This window comes from Myotis lucifugus, unplaced genomic scaffold, assembly GCF_000147115.1.
Source record: "Myotis lucifugus unplaced genomic scaffold, Myoluc2.0 scaffold_63, whole genome shotgun sequence".
NCBI lineage: Eukaryota > Metazoa > Chordata > Mammalia > Chiroptera > Vespertilionidae > Myotis > Myotis lucifugus.
This window is the reverse complement of record NW_005871111.1, coordinates 826,197-848,103: the sequence shown is the minus strand read 5'-3', so window position 1 is coordinate 848,103 and position 21,907 is coordinate 826,197. Positions and strand designations below refer to the sequence as shown.

At 39.4% G+C, this 21,907-nt stretch overlaps 1 protein-coding gene across 9 annotated transcripts in view; it reads right to left on the bottom strand.

Moving 5' to 3' along the window:
* The window catches only part of NFIA (nuclear factor I A), a 369,193-nt gene that overhangs the window by 49,382 nt on the left and 297,904 nt on the right, over positions 1–21,907 (bottom strand). For all 9 annotated transcript variants that reach the window (XM_014456716.2, XM_023754653.1, XM_023754654.1 and 6 more), the window contains 2 exons: positions 8,560–8,738; positions 6,130–6,295 (listed from right to left, as the gene is read on the bottom strand). In XM_014456716.2, the coding sequence (XP_014312202.1) occupies positions 6,130–6,295; positions 8,560–8,738 (345 nt within the window). The remainder of the gene's footprint in view (positions 1–6,129; positions 6,296–8,559; positions 8,739–21,907) is intronic.

Genomic DNA, 21,907 nt, shown 5'->3' with positions numbered 1-21,907 from the left:
TTGAACATATGTTAATTATTATACTAGAAAATTTCCATTCCAGTCAGAGATTATTGTTATATTCTTAGTTAACAGATTCGTATTCATTCATCAGAGATATAAAAATAAGTGATAAAGGAAACTTATTACATGTTTCTATTTTAATAAAATTCTAGTTTAAAAAAATCAAAAGTTCATGGCTAAGAAGTCATGGACTAAAAAGTTTATGCATTTTTTAAAATTGAATTTTTGTGTTCCTAATTAATTTTAAAAAGGAAAATATTAATGCTATATCTTCCTTCATGATTCAAAAGTGTTTTTTCTTTCCATTGTAGTTCCAGGCTATGATGCCAATTTTCAATTTCTTTTCTAGAAAAGTCCATTTTTATAATGTGATGTTGGTGTCAACCAATATAAAAACTGGATCTTACAATACAATTAAGAAAAAGAACAGTGAATTTTGAATGATCATACCACAAATAGACCCAGATGTAATGAGAGATTTCTTCCATTCTTGAGCTGTTGTTCTCATTCATTGTATTATATGTTTGAAAGGAGTCCCTTACCAATTAATGAGATGATGCATATGGAAAAACTCAGTAAACTGCAAAGAGCTGCAACAGGCAGGATGTTAATATAATTCATTTCACCAGGAAGATACCTAATAGGCATCTCAATCATGGTCAAACCAAATTTGATTCCCACCCCTCACCCAGAACTGCCTTCCTGCCATTTTCTCATCTCAGTTCATGGCAACTCCATCTTTCCAGTTGCTCAGGTCAGAAACCTCAGGAGTTACTGCTGATTTCTCTAGTTTTCTTTTCTCAACTTATATCTAATGTGCCAGTAAATTCTATCAGCTTCACCTTTAAAATCTTTCTCTCCACCCCTGCAGCCCCTACATTGGTGCAGGTCATTAGCAACTCTTGCCTGGATTATTGCAACAGGGTGCCACCTGCTCCTCGTGTTTGTTTCCTCTATTGTATTTACTTATAATTATTGGTTGTCCCATCCCTCAAGAATGCAAGCTCCACAAAGGAAGGGTGCTGTCTGTTTTGTTCACCTTTGCATCCCCTGTGCCTAGAATAGTGGCTGTCATGTAGAAGACACTCATATTTACTGAAAAAAAAAAAAACCTAGGCAGCCTCTTAACTGGTCCCCCTGCTTTAATTCTTACCCCCTGCAATCAATTTCTAACAAAGCCTTCAAAGTGTTTCTATTAAAACCTAGGTAGTCTCATTCTGCTATTCCCATCTAACTCACAGCAATTGCCAAAGTCCTTACAATGGCCTATAAGAACTTACATTATTTGTCCTCCGAGCTCCCAAACTCATCCACTGAGCTCTCTGACCTCTCCTCCTCCTCCTCTTTCACCCATCCCTCACTTTGTTCTCACCACTCTGGCCTCTGGGCTGTCCCAGGCTGCACTGGCTGTTCCTTCTGTTTGGAAAACTCTCCCTATAGTTCATGGCTCACCCTCTCATTCCTGTGAGGTCCGTTCAAATTTCCCTGCTCAGACAGGCTTTCTCCTACCACCCTGCTTATAGCTGTATCCCACCCCCACTACTCCTTCCTTCTGCTTTATTTTCCTATGTAGCACTAACATATCACCATCTGACATCATTCCTACCTATTTTATTTACTATTTTGTTTTCTGTCCTCTCTCTCTAAAATAAAAAGCTCCATACAATCAGGGATTTTTATCTCTTTCATTTCCTGCTGAATCATAGCACCTAGAACACTGCTTGGCATGTAGTTGATGGTCAATGATAACTATTTACTAAATGAATGAAAGCACTGACATCCTCTCACTGGGTATTAAAACCCACAAAGGTAATTAGTCAGCAGGATTAAAACACACCCATTGGGAATTACTCTACAGGTTATCCCTTCTATTTGTCATGGTATCCTAAAGAGGTCCGGCATAGTACATCAATCCTTCTCCAAACAAATCAACAGTACAATAGCTTTCCTTGAGAGAGAGAGCAGAACTGTTACTGGCACCCTTACTCTTCTTCTTCTTTTTTTTTAGGGCACAGGTAAGGATTTCCCCCCATTATAATGTATTTATTTCATAGGCAGATTTTCCCCCAAATCTGCCTTACCCTGTCTTTCTGGCCACAGTTGCAAAGTTGAGTACTGGTGCCAGAGGCAACTGATTAGTTTAAAAATACATGCTTTAGGCTGGCATCCATTTGTATTTCATTATAAGAGGATATTGAAATGATGCCTTGGACTTTTAACTGTCTACAGCACAGCACATCTGTCTCCCCAGTTCATCCTGACACTCAGCCTGGGAGAGTGGCTGGAGCAGTTAGTGTTATTCCCATTAACAGGTAAGGGAGTCGAGGCCCAGAAAAGTTGGTAATACAGGAGACCCTGGGCATGATTTCCTACTTTTACCTTTAAGCTCTTTTTACTTGAAAATCAAATGTAGACATACTATTGGCATTGAACATCTGTACTTAATATCCTGTCATGATGTTTCTTCTGCCTAAAGTTGAGCTCTAATACACTGATAAAGATAAACAGGATCCAACCATCCTGTGGTTTTAATTTCTAAGAAGGTACATCATTTATGAAACTATATTTGCCCTCAATTTTTATCCAGTAGTAATCCAATTTTAGACACATCCCAATCCACAAACTGGTTTCTGAAGAATAGTTCTGTCTTCTCTCTCAGATGTAAAACACCAGAATGTTATCCCTACTAAATGACTTAGTAGTCACCCCCTCCAAAAACACCTTTACCTCAGGCCCTGCACCTGGACCAAACGCCCTCTCCCAAGTCCTCCTGTAGCACCCATGCCTGCCTTTGTCCCATGTTGCCCATGAGAACCATCCGTTTACCAGCAGTTTCCCTCTGTAAATCCCATATTTCTTTAGAATGGGATTAACTGTCTCTGTATCCCAAGCAGTTAACTCAGTTATTGGCACATGACAAGTGTCCACTATTTGAAGGCTGAATGAAGGAAGGTAGACATCAAAGACAAATGTTAGAGGAGGTGGGGGCTACTTAATGCCTACTATTTCTTCCCTTGCTTATACCGTGGTCCCTCTCCACTCCCTCACTCATTGTATAGATTGGAAGTAGAAACTGAACTGTCCCACCCGCTTCCTTGCCTCTCTCACATAGGGAGACAGGTGCTGGCAGGAAGCACATAGCCATCATCTCTACATGGAGGGCAGATCCTATGTAGCAAGGCCTGCAATGGTCCAGCACTTCCAGTGATGGGTAGATTTGTCTGTGTAATTCGGAAGCACATTTGCTCAGAGTTATAAACTATATTCTCTAATTCTAGAGGTTACAGCCTGGTCTTCCATCTCATTTTTTCTTGTATTTTATTTATCAATTGGTTCAGAAATCAGGGTATAGAAGAGGATGTTTTGTGGGGGTCCTTAAACCCCTTCTCAACGTGGACCAGTAGGTGTTGAGATTTTTAATTGGAGAGGTTTCTCCTATGCTAAATGACAGGCCTCCCACACTATCACTGTCGTATTGATAAGGGAGAAGATAGTAAGCGATATGTAGCTGCAAAACCACACCTTGTTGTGAATTCAGCAAACCCCAGGAAAGCCCAGAAATAAAGGGCTAAATCTATGATGATAAAAACCTTTCTATGTCATCAATAGAACATTTTGTTTTGTCTACATTTCTAGAAGCCTATGATTCAAAAAGTAAGTATAAAATTACCTATATCAAACTTTAGGCCTCTCTCTAGATAGTCTCCCTTCTCTCACAACTTTTAAACACTGTTCCTATAAACATGTAACTATATGAAATGAATTTTTAAACAAGTCAGAGAAATAACCACCCCCAAACTCTATTAAAATCTAGTCACTGGGGATATTGGCTTATAGATTGGCATTTTGAGGCTGGGCATGAGAGGATGACAGGTTATCTTCTTATATAAGGCATTTGATTCAATTCAAGGACTGGAGTCCAGAACTGTGGACTCAAAAAGGCATGCACCTGATTTAAGTGTTGAGTAGCTTCTACACATTCTAAAGACATATTTCACCATTACCCAGTCTGTAGCCTTCCACTGATAATAAAATGCTCCAATTGATTTGGCAGTGGTGCTTATCATGGCTGATTTCATACAATCCTGCCAGGTAGGTACTGTCAACCACATCTTACAGATGAGAAAACTGTGATTCAAGGAGAAACTAATAATTTGGAAGGTGGGGATTTGAGCCCCTATCCTCTGGACTTCAATACCTGCACATGGTATTTCTGCTCTTCTGCAGGGACTCAGAAAAGTCCCAGCCCCATTACTAGATAATACACAATGAATGCATGAAACATTGAATTGAGAGTAGAAGTGAGGATATGTTTATATAGAATAGGTAGAATATTACTACAAGGGTTTTAAAGGACTGTGTCATTGTCCTGTGTAGGCAGGGAAAAGTGGAACAGAAAAGTGGGACACAGAGGCATGTGGCTGCCAATCTGTAAGCCAATATCCCCAGCGACTAGATTTTAATAGTTTGGGGTAGTTATTTCTATGAACTGTTTAAAAATTTTACATTAATATTCAATAAGCAGGACACACCTATGAGCCTCTGCTTCTCAGAAGCTTCTTTCTAAGCTGAGCTTCTGAGATCTATAGACCAAAACCAAGCCTAGTTTGCTTCCTATGTCATTATTCTCCCTCTTTCTCCTTTGCTGAAAGTGTTGAACAACTTTTTACCAAGAGAAGTAAGTCTCCCCAAAATTATCCCTGGACCCTCAACATTTTTCTGTAAAACCAGAATCCATGCTCAATGCCATGCACTTCTGCATGTATTATCAAACTGAATAAGTACTAGATAACCCAAAGCTTACTCTCAAACACATGTCCATGAGGGACTCTAGACATTTTGATTCAGTATCCCCAGAATTAAATCTAATGAACACAGTATCAACAGAGGATCATTTCTCCTCTTTGGCACTTTCCCACCTGCAAACAATACCAACACTGACAGGTAAGGAAGCTGAGAGGCCTGACTCATCCTTCACTATACTCATCTAAGTGGTAGCCCAATCCCAAAGCTCATGTCTACTAAACACCCCCCTCGAGCTTTCCTCCATTCAGCTTCTATAACTACTGCTCAAGTTCTTGATCTTAACACTTCTTTCCTGGTCTACTCTAATAGTTTCCTCAGTAGATTCCTTGTGTCCAGTCTCACCACCTTTGAAGATCTCTTCTTAGGGTCACTGTCACAGTTCCTAACCTTTCCTACACACTCCAATCCCTCTGTAAAGCTTTAGGGAAGGTGCTCATCACACCCTTTGTCAAGATTAGGCAGTCCATCCATCATCTGAAACTATGCTTCCAGCCATCATTATTTTTTGTCATTGTTCCGGGTACTAATAAAAATCAACTTTGTGTGTTCTATCCTCTTGTGATCTCTAAAATATCAGGAGAACTGTTCTCTTTCTAATTCTTCAAATAACAATCCATATAATCCAAAAAGGTTTTGAAATTCTATATTGTCTGACCACACGTCCCAGATGATTCAGAGAAGAAGGAAGTGTTCTTTTCTCTTTCCATCCACTTCTACCTTTTATCTCCTCCCCCTTCCCAGCCTCGCCAACCAACTGCCATGACCACTAGCTCATCAGATCTCTTTTGCCAGGCTCTTACTTTTGGTGAATGTTTAATGTACATATCTTTGCATCGCTACTTTGGTCTAAACTTTTTTTCCCATTTGATGTGTGAGGTGTTTAACCTTCACACTCATCAAGTGCATTTCTCTGGGACTGTAAGTCACTGGAAGGCAGGGCTGTACAGAAGTATGAGGAAATTTTTTGCTAATAAAGATTCATTCAAGTCGATTCTGTTTGACAATCATGAGGGTAGCATTCAAAGCCACATAAATGAGATGCAAAATTTAATAGTTCATAACTTTCTTTCAGTCCTGGGAATGTGGTTATACCATTTTATTCACCCAAATACCCAATCATTTCCACATTTGGAGTAGTTGGTAGTACCCTAGAGTGGTGTTCACGTTGATCTGGTCTTGGTTCTGCAAACTCATGCTCTGACCATTGTTGGGGATCTGTGACTATCACTAGAGTCTATGCAGAGACAGACTAAGCTTAGGTGTGGATCCAAGTGCACAGAGCCTCATCAGTGACCGACGCCTTGTCTCAGCCATACTTACTTGGTGAGGTGGGGGAGGCTGCACCTCCTTCTGTTGACGTGGTTGGAGGCTTTGTGTCTGGCACCGGCAGAGGCACAGGCCTGGCCATTGGTGGTGGCGGCGGCGGTGGCAACATTGGGGTGGGAAGGAATGGGTTGTGCACTTTGCCTTGGCTACTCCCATTGGGCTACAAGGGTGGAAACAAAACAAAACACACACAAGAAAGAGAAGAAACAGACATGAACCATTAGCTGCTTCTTAAAACAAAAGATTCATTAGGCAGCATTTATGTAAATTACTAAGTATTCTAGCTGCTTGAATTCTTCCATAAGAGCATATGGGTTGCTGGGTTGTTCTTAAGGCATTCCACAAAAGCATAGTCTTAGGTATACATGCTCAGTGCATCCTAAATTTACTTTTTGAATTACGTTAACCTTCTTTGCATCCGGTTCTGTAAAATGACCTGCCAACTTTTGCTTGGAATGTTTCAATTCTGTATTAACTCCTATCTTTGTCATCATGCTCATGATTATTAAATATTTATTTAATATATAAGTGTTTATAGATTGCAGAAGTATTCTGTCTATTTATATAGATATAGTAAAGTTGCCTAAATGTGCATTTGAGATAAAAAATATTTTATTTCCACTTCTCAAAGTTGATATTATATAACATTTAATAAATATGTTAAGTGAACATTAAATATTTCTACACATATTGTATAACATCAGGCACAGAAACTTTAAAATTCAGCTGTCAAAATTCTGCTATGAAAAAAAATCACTTCTAATTTTGATTTAAATGATATAAGCATATGCCATGAAGAGTCATATTTATTTAGCTGCCTGATGTTAGAACAATCAAATAACAGCTCTTTAACAAAAGAACATTTCCCTCTGAAGAAAGCAATAAAATCCATTTTATTTTTAAGTTTTTCCAAATGGTCCCATGAAGAGAACTGCCTCATAGCCTATAAAATGTGGATCAAAATGCAAAACTGGGCATTTGACAGTTATATAGGATGGTGTCAAGACTATTAAAAAAAGTTAGCAATGTAAAGGTCAGATGCTTGATACTGGTGATCACTTCAGCTTTTTCATGGTTTCCCAGGTGGCCTTTCTGACTCCAGACTTCAGTGACACTCTTCGACTGGCAATAACAGCTCATATTTAGGCTCCAGACCCGAATCAAAATTCAGTTGAAAGAGATGCTGTTGTCCTAGCTTTTAAGCTTAAGCTTAATGATTCTGCAGAGGCAGTTTCACTCCCTCATCGACATTCACTTAGATATTTAGAATTGCTCCTCAAAGACTATCTCGTCTGACGATCAGAATGCTATGCTTTCTTGCCAACAAACTTGCCTGTGTGTTATTTCTGAGTGGGCTAAAAGTCCATAAGTGAACTCTTTAGAATGAGCCAAGCAAATGAATACACAAGCAAAAAGAAGAAAGGCACCATATTGATTTGTTGTCTAGACAGAAATGTATCTGCTAACACATCACCAGACATTAGTCAAAGCTGCCTATTCTGTCTCAGATATGCAGAATCAGGTGTTTCTGCAAGGGAAGAAAATCAGTGGTAGGGCAGTGTGATATAACACTTTAAACCAGGCAATAATAATTACGGCAAATCTGTGGCTTCATGTGCAGTTACTAGGAGAAAAGGGAAATCACATTCAGCTTTATGCTGGTCATTATTTACTAGTCATTAGTCTTATTATTGGCCTTGGGATACAGCTATCCATTGTAAACATGTAGTTCCCTAGCTGAAATAAAATTCGTGATTTTTAAAAATTACTTTTACATTTGGAATACTATTTCAAACTGTGATTGTTTGGTTTGAGAAAAAAATAAATAAAAACATTCATTTGAAACTACTGAATCCTGTTCAGCTTTATACAAAGATAAGTGGGAAAGATAACTACTTGCAGAAATAACAAACCATAATAAACTGTACTTCTAGCATCTTGAGTTCAAGTACTGGTCAACTTGATCTAAAGTGTTAGAAGACTGTATTTTTAAAAAATATCAACTTAGTTGATCTGAAACATCTGTGTCCCCTCTGCCCCCTAGCTCTCCCTACCACCCCAAACCATTATTTAAAATTATTTGGTCTTTCTATTTTGCTAACTCAGTGAGCCCTAGGGTTAGTATGCATGAGGTGGAATTATCAGCCCACGGACCTTCGAAGGTTACAGAGTTCACCCTCGAGATGATTTATATCCGTAAACTTGACAGTTGCGAACTTAACACAAACACTGTTTTTAAACCCTGGCCAATCACTCTTAGGGTAAGTTAACTTTCCCACAATCTAGAATAAATATGACATTTGTCTGCAGTCAGTCAGCACAACATTAGAGCACAATGTCACATGGTCATAAGGTCTCCCCTTGTTATTTTTACATTCGGTTAATATTTCTAAAGAAATTAGAAAAAAAAAGAGGTTTCCTTACATTGAGGAACCCCACCTGTCCAGCCTGCTGACCAGCATCAGGGCAGACAAGTTGGACAAACTCTTTCAGCGTCTCCTGAGGGTGATAGCGAATGGCCGGGTGTGAGAAGTAAGGCCCAGGCTGCTGGATAATGGGTGATGTCGGAAAATGAAGAGTCGATGGTGTTGCATGTGGACTTGCTGGTGGGAAAGAAAACGTCACAGTTAAGATGAGAAAAGATATGCTTTGCCACAGCTTTTAAACCGATTCAACTTGTTTTAAAAAAAAATTCTTCTCCTGACCCAATTCATGGCATAGCTCATGTGACCGAGTTTAACACTGGAAAGGTCTGACAGACTTTCTTCCTTAAGGCTCTAAGACAAACATGGAGATTAGATGAGGGTAGAGTTTCAACCTGTCTTTCTATTTTCAGTGGACATGAGTTATAAAGGCATTAATAATCCTTGGTGAAGCTGAAGATTATTCATTACCTTAAGAGCTCTTTTAATGAAGCAAGCAATAAAAAATGTATTTGGTAGATTAGACCTGATTTAACTGACATTACATATGACAAATTCTAGTGTGCACATATGGATCCCCTTTCATGCTGAGCTATCCATAGACAATAATTCATTGTTAAAGCTCTTATACCCCTTTCAAGGAAATTTCTAGGGACCAATTCAGGATGAAATTTTTTGAAGTATGTAGTAAATGATCACTTAATGAACCTGTGCAATTTGGGTGCCTCACTTTACATGGAAGGTTTTTTGTCATCTTTTCTTTTTTTTCCTATCTAAAGCCAAACTCGAAAATGCATAATGTTAGAGCAAGGGGACCCACAGGCTGAGTAGCCAGTGACCCTGCTAAGCTGTTGGCCCTCTGCTCATAAGAACTGATAAAAGACTCTGAAAACTATTATCTCTTATATTAGAACCCTGCTAAATCTCACTGGCACAGAAAGAAGCTTGCATTAGATTAAAAAGCGTATGTGAGGTGCTGAATACTTTTTCTGAGAGCACTGCTGTCCTTCAATTGGAAGGGTGATCAATAAAATCTGCTGCAGGTAAGGGCAGCCCATGGAGAGGGCTGAAGATACTCAAAGCAAGTAATGCCAGGACAGCAGCTCACATTTCTCAATGAGGGCCAAGAAACAGATCCCAAGTAAATGCAGATAAGAGTTTTTATCTTTTCTTATTTTTATTTAAATTCAAGGAGCTCCTGCAAAGAGAAAACAGAGGAATACCCAGATTTTTGGAGAATGTAATTTTCCTAATACTGAGAAGAACTCATAAAATTGAAGTGAAACCTAAGCAAGATAGGCCACGCCTTCCACCACTCCATATTGGCACAGCCAAGGACTATAAGAAAGGATGCATCCCTAAGAACCCCTGGATGTGGGTTCTTTGCTCCTAGCGGGGATATCTTTAGGATTGGGGCATTTTCTGAATAATAATTGAGATGGTTAGGATTTTGAGATTCAGAATGACATATGTAGTTTTTAAAGAGTTGAAAGATGGTTTGGAGTAGTGACAACAGTCCAGTTCAGATCTTGTAGATGACTTGATGGGACCCTTTCATTCATGCAACCTTTAATCTAGCCAGTGAGTATTCACAGGCTCCGACTTTGGACTTGGGATACAACATTGAGCCAACACAAATTTTTGTCTTCAATCATACAATTGAGGGCATCTTGAACATAACCTATTCAAACCAGAATTCTTGTCACCTTCCACCCCTCAGACTTGCTCTTCTCCCAGTCTTCTTCATTTTAGTAAATAGTTTTTCCATCCATTTAATGATTCACTGTCATATCCCCAGAAACTGTCTGGCACCCAATAAGTATCTGTTGAAGGTACCATGAATGTTTGAATACATGAGTGGTACAGAAATGAATAAAATCACCATGTAAATAAATATGGACTTAAAACTTTGGTGTTTTTTTTTTCACCTGCCAAAAATCCAGGGAGCTTATAGACAAACTGATCAAACTTAGGACTTCACATAATGTATGATCAATGTTGGGAGCCATATGGTTTCTGAATTAAAACCCACAAGCTAAAAAGTTAATTAGTTCTGGTCATCTTTTAGTCTGCCAATTGTGCTACTGGCTTTAAAGAACCAAAGGAATTTTCTTTTTCCATCTGATATGGTATGTTCTTCCTTGCTGGTAGCAAGAAACTTTGACCCAGTGCCCTACATTTGACTAAATAGTTTTTAGTTAGGGATAGAATGTGGCATTTCCCCAAGGAGGCTGGGGATGTACTGAGCATAACAAAATGATATACTCAACTTCTGTAGCATGTCAATGACAATAGTGGCTACTCCATTGTCAAGAGCCCCTGGGAGGCAGACCTTAATAATAAAGTGGCACTGCTTCAGGTGCTCAATAAAAAGTGACAAATGATTGTTAGATCATGAAATCGTGGTGGCCAACAGAGAATGATGCCCAGCAGAAAATATTCACTGGAGCAAAGACTGGACAGATCAACGTTAAAGGAACTTGATAGAGGAAACAATTTGACAGGATCTTGTAATTCCTCCCTTACCTGTTAATAAACCTCCTCACCTTCTTTGTGTCGTTGTTAAATATGTAAAAGAAAACCATGATCAACTTAAATTTAGACCTTAGCTTCTTGGTTTTATTTTACATAAAACAATTTATTCACTTTTTTCTTGTGGCATAGAATTTATTTGAACCCAAACCTGAGAATACATGGTACTATTTGGAGTTAATTCTACAATGACTGACTTATAGGGATCAATTAATTCCTAATTAATACCAGGAAATCACTTAGCCTGTAGTTTCAAATTAGACAATTGCTGAGTGTGCATTTCAAAGGGTCATCCTTCACAACCCCTACTTTCTCATGTCTCAGACTTTCGGGCTCAGCCACAGTTCACTGTAGGACTGGACATAAATCATTCAAGACCCCGACCTTTAATTTCTTCAAATAGAAAATAGTTGTGTTGCAGACATTGCAAAGATCTGTTAAATGTGATGAATATATGCTATTTTTCTGGATAACCTGCTACGCTTCTGAACAATGAGAGCCATAAGGTTCCTGCATTGCTCTAAAGTGCAGACTTAACATTTCAACATGGTGTCAATTTGGTTTTTCTTCTTTCCCATTTCTTGTTTTCTCTCTTTAATATTGAGTTAGATGTATTTAATGTCCCTAAGTTTTTGTCTAAATAGTCTAAAATTATTTTTAGAAGGTATCAATGGGGTTAAATGAATGGATCAACCAATAGGTCAATTAGTAAAATTCATTAAATGTATTTTGAGATTGTCAGACCAGGCCCTATAAAAGAGGAACTAGCACTAGGAATCTGGCATGGTGATAATGCAATGCACAAAGAATGGTGTGAGTCCAAAATTTTGATGGAGAAAAACATCTCTTATGGATGTGTGTGTGTGAGCAGTTGACACAATAAAAAATTATAGCACATTATGTAAATGCATATTTAGAGCCTTTAAAATGTGCATTATTTACTTGAAAGTCAATAAAGGCTTTTCTCAAGTGGTTACAGTTTATTGCAGTGCATCCATCTGTATCCATGTTGATGTTAATACAATTTTGTGTATTAAAAGGCACTACAAAATTGGCTGCTTCTGGGGTCTAATACTCTCGGTCCCCTAGGCCAGGAGCGGCAGAGTGTCAGAAACACGCCCCTCTGGATGGATCTCACTCCTGGTTTAAACTTTAACCACAGGCCAGACTTATTTAAAGCAACTGCTTGGGCTTTTCACAGAGAATACAAATAAGATGGGAAGGAAGAAAATTAGATCAGGTTTCTTGGCTGGAATGTCACTGCCTACATATTCTGAACAAAGTTACCACAATTAAAGAACAGAGAACCAGAATTTCCCAAAGGGTGTAGGGCTCAGTTATTTATTACAAAATGATCATATGACTGGATACTTAGTACAAAAAGAAAGCAGGTCAGGCAGGTTAGTTTACTTGTTTACACACCCCTACCATTCAATTCTTTAAAGTTCTCTCTGGGTTTTAGTTTTGAAGAGATAATTTTAAAATGTAATATAATTTAATATATATATTTATTTAACTTAAAAATGCTTCCTCTTTTAAATTAGAACTGGGGAAGGAGAAGGACAAGGTCATTACTATACTATTTTATGCTGAGAGACTTCTATGATCCAACAAGTGATTCTTAGTGTGAGAATCCACTACATGGAGGTTATAGGTGCCTTTAGACACATTCTAGCTGGAAGAAGATGATGTCATGGAGGTGTGGCCAGATGGGTTTGGAACCTTGTATTTCACTCTATGTTTTAGGGAAGAAAAAGAGATAAAAAGCAATCCTTCCTTACAATTTTCAGCAGTTCTGCCCAAACTCAACCTCTAAGAATTATAATAACCCTCCCATATTTTTCCTCAAACTGAAATTTCACAGGTTGAAATATGTTCTTCTATTTAACCCTGGCATTGTCTTAATATCTTTCCTTCTTGTCTGTGAACTGTTGCAGATTCTCACAGATTAAACAGAGACTCGGATTCTTCTCATGTTAGCATTTGCTTCCTGGCACCGGCCCTTAAATCCTGGTCTCCGAGCTATGGGCAGCTCTAGAGAAAAGCTCTCCAGGGAGTGGCACAAACAATAAAATCTAATCCCCCTTCAGGTGCGGTGTGCTCTTAAGGCAGTGCTATGCAAGACCTTCTTCCTCCCCCCCCCCCGCCCAGAAAGGAATGACCAATCCTACATCTTGGCAACTGCAAAACTTCAGTCTCACCATTAATGAAGACAACAGGTGAGTGGCCACACTGCTTCTCTCTGTTAGCACTGTTACAAAAAAAGACTCATCTACCTTCTGCAGGAGGATGTTCTTCAGACAAAAATAAGCATTGCCATAGAACAAAAGGTGGCAGTGAGAACTCCTGACTACTTATATTTAGAAGTAAAGACTGTAATAGGGCAGAGCTCTAACAGGAGAAGAAGGTGGAAGAAAAAAACCATACCTAAAAAAAGCCTTCCATAAGGGCAAATGGAACTCCAATTGTTTGGGTTGTCAACTACTATGTACTTTGTTTCTTCAGAAATTCAAAATCACAATATATAACTCCATTATAGCCTACCTAAAGCTGAGAAATCTATCTTAATGGTCCATAGCTATCATTTATAAATCATGCATGAGCCAGACCTGCCATGTATGAAAGCCTAGAAGTTTGAAGTTATGGGATTTATTTTAACAGAGAGACAAGGAAAGAGGAATTGGCAATGGGTTTCAAAACCTTAGGAGGCAGAACCTTTTCTAAATAACAAACCTTTGATTCTATGCAAGTGAAGGCTTTCAAAGCATAGAGGACATACAGTTAACATCACCGAGATGCATGTGAAAGGACCTGGCTGTGTCAAATGAGGGAAATATGTGACATTGCACCATGACTTGGAAAACACGAGTATTTTTATATTATTGCTACCAGGCAAAGTAACTTTATGCTACAATAAATTTCCAAGACGGTTGATATATTCTATTCCATTTGCATTAAGGGTGGAGATCAAATTACAATGTCTTTTGAGAAAAGAGAGAGAGAGAGAGAGAGAGAGAGAGAGAGAGAGACCGAGACCCCAAGGTCTTTTAAAATTTTTATTGAGATCAATTTGAGCTACTTAAAGGACTTTCTTGTTCAAATAACCTGGCTTATGGTCTATACCAGGGTTGGCAAACATTTTCTGTAAAGGCCAGAGAGTAAATAGTTTAGGCTTTGCAGGCCTCATGGTATCTGTTGCAATTACTCAACTCGCTGCGGAGGGGTTTTAAGGGCAGAAGCAGCCATAGATTTTACATAAGCAAGTGAATGTGACTGTATTCTAATAAAATTTATTTTCAAAAACAGGCAGAGAATGAGATTTGATTTGTGGGCCGATTTGCTGGCCCCTGGTGCAGACCCATTTAATTCCTGTTCTCTTTCCAAACACCTGCTGTGAGCTTCTTGTGAGCTGAGCAACTGACAATCACTGCTCCTTTCCCCTCTTGCCTACCATTCTGTGTCCTTGTCCCTACAGCCTCACGCTTTTGAAGCTTCCCAAGGCAATCTGCTTGCCTTCTGTATCTCCACTGACCACCCATGGTCGCTTTTCTTTTGTCTTTATTGGGAGTTTGTAACTTTTGACTACCTTCACCCACTTCCCCATCACTATAGCTCTTTGATTATCCCTCTTCATGGTTATTTAACATGCCTTGGTCTGTGCTGGTTTCCCATACCTGTGTGTGTGTGTGTGTGTGTGTGTGTGTGTGTGTGTATCATTTCAATTAAAGCATATGAGTCAGAAAGGCAGAGTGGTATAATATGAGGACATGGGCTTTGCAGTCAGATAGACTTGGCTAAATTCTAGCTCTATCACTTACCTACCAGCTATGCTTCAAGTTTCTGAACTTCTCTATGACTCAATTTTGCTATTTGTATAATAGAGCAAATAATGCCTCAGATTTATTAAGAGGATTAAATGAGACAATGTATGTAAAGCATATGGTATAGTTCCTGACTATATGGTTAAATAATCAATAAATACCTTCTTTTATTGGCAATACACTTATAGATAGTGACGAGGATGGGAAATGAATAAATTGGAATTTGCTTTTACATGCTAGGACCTGTTCTGGTTGCAGAACACACAGGAGGAAAGAAATGGTAAGTAGGAGTAGGAGGTAGCTGTTGCCTACCTGTGTTTTAGATAAATGAAAACATAAATATTGATTAAAGTATGTACTATTGGTACAGCTATGACATGAGGATCTTGAAAAGAAAATACCATAAACAACAAAATGTGTAACCAAAGCAACAATAGCAATAACCTTGATCTAACAGTCACAGAACAATATAGGTTATTTTTGACCAAATATATTTTGAATCCCTACCTTTGCTTAAATATTAGACTCTGACATTTAATGTAGAAAAGTAGAACTATGGGGTTGTCTCCCTTTATAGACTCTATTTTTCACATAAATCTCTAATCCTTGAGCATCCACACTGACTCTCTCACCACGTAGGCCCCTGCTACCTGGCATACTTCCAACCTAACCCATTTCTGAGCATGGCCTCCCATGGCTTCCCCAAATCCAGACAGAATGGAAATCTCCATCATTTCCCTTGAAAGGCCCACCATGTTAGTTATTGGGAGTTACTTATCAGAGATATAATACATACTGAACCCTAAAAAAAGTTTTTTGGAAGATCTGGGGTACTTTTAGGAACATTTTCTACTTAGACAAAAGGACTTGGGTTTAGTTTTGTTTCTGCCACAATCTGGCTTATAAATATTGGCAAATTCTCTCTCCTCCAGTTCTCTCACCTGCAAAATGAGGAGTCTGAGCTGCACCACTGAAGCTCAACTTACCTGGCTTCACATTCCAGTGGCATAGAGAACTCAGTCTCTGGCATGACACCTGCCAATAATTCAGTACAACTGATGCATAGGAATAGCACTAAAATCCAAAAAAAATCTGAAGCAAGGGAGCATGTGTCTTTGAAAAGAAATTATTTTTAAACTGTTTCTGGTATATTAAGTTCTAGGGTATATATGAGTCTCAGTCTCTAAGATACCTTGGTTTCAGGAGGGCTGTAATATTTAGAGTTTAAAAAATCCCACGGGTGCTCGTTCAAGGTGTGGGAGAGAACCCCAGCTCTGGATCCTGATAGGACCTCCTCTCTGAATTGACCATGTTCGGGCACTAACTGCCCAAGCCACCGTGGTGGCTGACGCGAAAGGCGTTCACATACCACACAGCAGCTGCGATTCCTGGAGACACGAAGAGTGACTGTTTAATAGGAAAGTTTGCAAGCCTCCAGTTCCATGGAGGGAACCTGAGCGTTTACACAATATGCAAGCTATACTATGAGTAAGAGATGAAGAATAAAAAACAAACCAAAACATTAAAAACCCCAAGCCCCATAGACTGGGTGATCACAGGGGTCAGCAGAACCAGGCAGGGAATCCTGTGGGAAGTGCACTGGATCACAGACTGCAGTCCTGCAGGGGAATTTCACAAGTGAAGCCTGAGGAGGCACTGCAGCCTCTTGGAGGATTGCCAAGTGCTGGAACCTGAGATCTCTGCATACTTTGCTGACATTAAAAACCAAAAAGGAAAAAACAAGCAAATAAACAAACAAAAACCCTGGGACAAACACACAAAGCCAGGCTGACTTGCAGCACTCCCCCCGCCCACCCACCAAATCCTCAGGCTCACACTGTCCTGTACGCCCCCTTTCTGCACCATGAGATTGCTAATGCATAGGTTACTTTCAAAGTATCCTCCTGAATTAGAAATAGCTTCCTGGATTCAACCCATAGGATTTAAGGGTTTGTTCCCTCTGTTGGTAGATTTCTCATGAGGGGAGGAAGGATGAGAAAAATCAGTCCAGTGTTTGAAATTAGGGGATCAAGTTGCCTTTTAAAAAATTTAATTTAATTTATTTAAATTTCCAATTACAGTTGACATACAATATTATATTAGTTTCAGGTGTACAACATAGTGATTAGACATTTATATCACTATGTAAGTTATAGTACCCACCTGGCACCACACAGTTATTACAATACTAGTGGCCTGGTGTATGAATTCATGCACATTGAAAGGAAATTAATTAGAAGAAATATTTTAATATCGCTATTCACCCTTTCTCTATAATAGAAGTGTCAACCAAATTCATGATCGACAATAACAGATCTAAACACACACGTGTGATTGGCGCCAGCGAAAGCTTTATATGTATCACGCAAGCACAAGTAAACTTAGCCTTTTATATATAGATAGAATAAACTTGCTAAACTTTTAGCTAAACTTTTTCCAGCCCAGTAAAGCACCCCAACTTCTCTTTCAGGTAATTGTCAGCAACACAGCAATAAATATCAACACGAAGCAGATTATTATTGTAGATCATGCAGGGAGAACAAACGGTAAAATATTTAACTGCAGCAGTGTTTGACTATATTCTGTGCAGTGAGAAAACCTGAAGTCATTTTCAAGGTCCACCATTTCTTACTTCTTTTCAGTCGGGTCAAGTTTCTAAGCTTTCTAAATCTGTTTTCTGGCTAATGAAAAGAAAATAGGATTCCACCGAGTCTCCTACCTACCTACTCCAGGACTTCTGTGAGGATCAAATGAGATGAGGCACAGAAAAATGCTTCACAGATATTTGGTTACAGTGTAAAATGTTTCCACCTGGCTATAAAGCAAGTCATGTTCCTGGGCTGAAGAAACTGCAAGAGGCTAGTCGCTAGGGAGACTAAACCAGGTATTGCTACATGATGTCATTACCCAGATGGACACTTAGCATATTAGCCTTTTACATATATAGATTACTGATTATATTCTCCATGCTGTATTTTACACAGGGGATCAAGTTTTTATCTCAGGTTGAGTATCAACTAACTGTGTCAGCCTCGTATGCTCCTTAGCATTCTCTACCGCAAAATGAAAATTATGTCTTGAATGGGTTTAGAGCTCAGTTATTCTGGGTTTGAAATCAATCATTCCCTATGTTCATCTGGAAAAGTTACTTAACATTTCCAAGCCTGCAATTGCTTGTGGTAAACTGGGTAAAACAGCACAAATTAAAAATTGTCTTCTAAGGATTAGAAGTAGTGTATGGAGGTGCCAAGTACATAGTGGGCTCACTCACTTAAACAGAATATGTTGAGAATTTACTATGTTCCAGACAGTATGCTAGACCCTGGTTTATTTTTCATTCTTAGAATTGTTTTTTAGAATAAATGAAGATATATGAAAAGTAACCAGAGTCATACAATGCAATGTGATGATGTAAGACAAATGGAGGTCGATGGTGTGGACTCAGCCTGGATTTTACCTGTGCTCTTCAAAATCTGTCACCTGGCTAGTGTGTGAGCTGAGCCCATTGTCAAGCACTCAGGACAGCTTTGCCCTGACCTCCTGCTGTGGACAGCTATTAGTTTTGCCTGTCCAGCAGTCCTTCGCTCATTTTCCTGGAAATAGAGCTCTGATGTTTCTTTGGGTAACTATCCTTCCCTCATCCTCAGTCTGTGTGGTTGTGATAGATTTACCCCTACCCCCTGGCTAACATATGGGCATGTAATCGAGGCTACACCAATAAGCCCCATTACCTTCTAAGTATAAGGATTGTTTTTCAAGTGAGCAAATGACCCAAACCAGCTGATCAGAGCCATAAGAATCCAGGAGTAGGATCTTTCCTCCATCTACATCGTGAAAGCTGTTTTCTTTCCCTGGGATTGTTAAATTGGTAGGAATTGCACCTGGAGCTGATCACATCCTTAGTGCCACAATCGCAGGAGCCTTAACTTAATTGGGGAGCTCACACAGAGGCAGGAGAGCTGTGAGAGAGAAAGAGATACACAGATTTCTGAAGGCATCACTGGAGCATCTGGATTCAGCTCTACCTGATGCCATACCCCCTAGACCAGCCGTGGGCAAACTACGGCCCGCGGGCCGGATCCGGCCCATTTGAAATGAATAAAACTAAAAAAAAAAGACCGTACCCTTTTATGTAATGATGTTTACTTTGAATTTATATTAGTTCACACAAACACTCCATCCATGCTTTTGTTCCGGCCCTCCGGTCCAGTTTAAGAACCCATTGTGGCCCTCGAGTCAAAAAGTTTGCCCACCCCTTCCCTAGACTTTTCAGTTAAGTGCACCAATCTATGATGTTCTTTTGAGGGAATGGAGGAATGATTCAGCAATTTGGTTTGGTTTCTTTCACCTGTAAGAATATTTCACTTGAAAGAGTCCTTATTAACAGTGTGTGTTCATTACTGGGTATGTAGTCACTCAACAACTCATATTCAAGAAGACCTAGAAAAATCCCTCAAGGATGACAAGGTTTTCTAAGTTCATACTGCATGCCAATAGAAGGGACCCACACAAACTGACCCAAATAAATCAAAATCTCCACAAATCCTTTATATACCTATGTTTTATTATCCCTTTCTTGCACACTCCAATAATTAATCTCATCACAGTGATAATTATTTGTTTAATGTCTGTCTGTTCTGCTAGATTGGAGGGGCAGGACTGCCTCATCTGGTTTGTTCATTAGGACCCAGCACCGTGCCTGGCAGATGGTAAGTGCTCAAGAATTATTTGCTGAATTGATTCTTATAAACAGCAGACCCTCGTAAATGACAAAGGTGCTTATCCCTTTAGCAAGAGCTATACCTGAACGAAGACGTGTCAAAGAGAAGTCTCCACCACGGCCAAAGGGCTACCTGTCATGGGAGACAGGCCACTTGCCCCACTGGGGAGATCCCCCTGTTCTCTTAGCCAAACAAGAGTGATGGGATAAGGTAACCTGTCTGGCTCACATCTCCTTCTGTAGGTATATGTGGCTCCCCCAGGAGAGGAAAAGCACACACTCCTTCTGGACCCACGAGTGCAAGTGGAAAGAGAGAACTAGGGATGGGGAGTGAGGAATAAAGGAAGTGAGCATCCTTTCAAGAGAACCACATGCAAAAAAGCAAGTAACGATATGTGGACAGGGGAATCTGATAGTGAACATTTAGTAACACAGGGCATGCAATTTGATAGGTAATTGACATTTAGTAACATACCTACTATGTACCAAGCCCTTTCCACATGTCAGTTCACTGCCTTCTCCCAGTAAAGCCTTCGTTTGTACAGGTGGGAAAACAAAGGTCAAGAGAGGGTGACGTGCCCAAGCTTCCACAGATCCCAAGTGGCTGGCCAGCCTTTGCATTGTATTCAGCCTATGCTCCTTCACCACACTCTGCGGCACCCATCTGAATTATTTTTCAGAGTCAAATGGTTTATTTCCTTTCAGAATTTTCTGTGCCTAGGTCCCTTCGTACTGTCGTACAACCTGGCAATGCTGATGTTCCTCACAGATGTCTGCACATAAGAAAAAGGAATTGTCTGGGGCAGGGGGAGTAACCACCACTGAATATGAAGAAATAGCAAATGACAAATGTAAATTTACTGCAGAAATAGACATTTTAAAAACACTCCATGCACGTGGTTAAATGCACCAGTTTCAACAATACAAAGGATACAGCAGGAAATGGGTGACTCTCATGCTATTGCAACCACATTAATAGGAGTGCACATTCCCATTTTGGGTATCAGTGCTTACCCCCCTTTGTCTACATGGATGATAAGCTGATACTACATAAACATTGTTAGAGCTACAGTTCCATGCTACAGTAATTCACTTAACTTTAACATGATTTATGGTTCTGTCAATAGGAAAGGTTGAAAACCCTGCACTGAAGCTTAAATGTGAGCTTCATATTTAAAACAGCAATTTTGTGTGTCTCTGTGTCTGTGTGTGATAGAAGAAAACATTCCGCATAAAGAGGAGAATACAAGTCTACGATGGATTTTTTCTATCCCAAAAAAGGAAAATAAAGATTGAGTCTAAACATGGACTCAACATTATATGAAGCTAAATCAGGAAAAAAGAAACTTCTAGAGATTTATCTGATTATGTGATTTATAGTACAAGTGATATCCAAAAGTCTTATCAATAAGAGGACTTCTAAGAAACCTTGTACAGAACCACTGCCTTCATAGGGTATGCATAGGTGGGTCTATGGTGTGTGTGTGTGTGTGTGTGTGTGTGTGTGTGTGTGTGAGAGAGAGAGAGAGAGAGAGAGAGAGAGAGAGAGAGAGAGAGAAAGAAGGGGGGGATTACAAGGGACAGCAGCTTCTTTTGTCAAGAAGAGTTTAAATGTAGGTCCACATGGTTAATCACCCTATTCTCTCTGGCTCTCATCCTGGGGGCATTGTGCCTCTTTAAGGGATTAAGAAGCCAATTGGTTTTACTGCTCTAACCTGTCTTCTTTGGGACAACATATTAACATGATACCACTGCAGAAGAGCCCTCTTTAGAAGTTTGCTGTGGGGATGACAAATTAACCCAGCAGGGTGTTCTCCACGTCTATCTCAGTACAAATTATTAGCGTAATAGAGCTTTTAGTTATGCATTTATCTAGTAATTATTGAACGGTTACACAAAACCAAGCTGAGCAGCCATGGCCCTTTATGAGGTTCGCTCGGTGGGTGGCCTTCCAGTTAATTTAGGGTAGTTCTCCACGAAGCAGTTCACTTGCAGACAAATTAGCTAAACAGCCTTCTCCTTTAAATATTTTCCATGTCACAGTGAAACTCTTTACAATACAATAAAGGTACAGTTTTAATTACACGCTTCCTGACTTTTGTTTAGTTGTAAAACATTTGCTGGCATTGTGTGTGTGTGTGTGTGTGTGTGTGTGTGTGTGTGTGTGTTTGTGTTTTGTTGTGTATTTTTTTTTCATTTGGCTGGGCAGTAATAGTTGGTTGTAAGTTATCTGGCTAATAAAATTTAATAATTTCTTGAACGGGGACTTAAAGGGC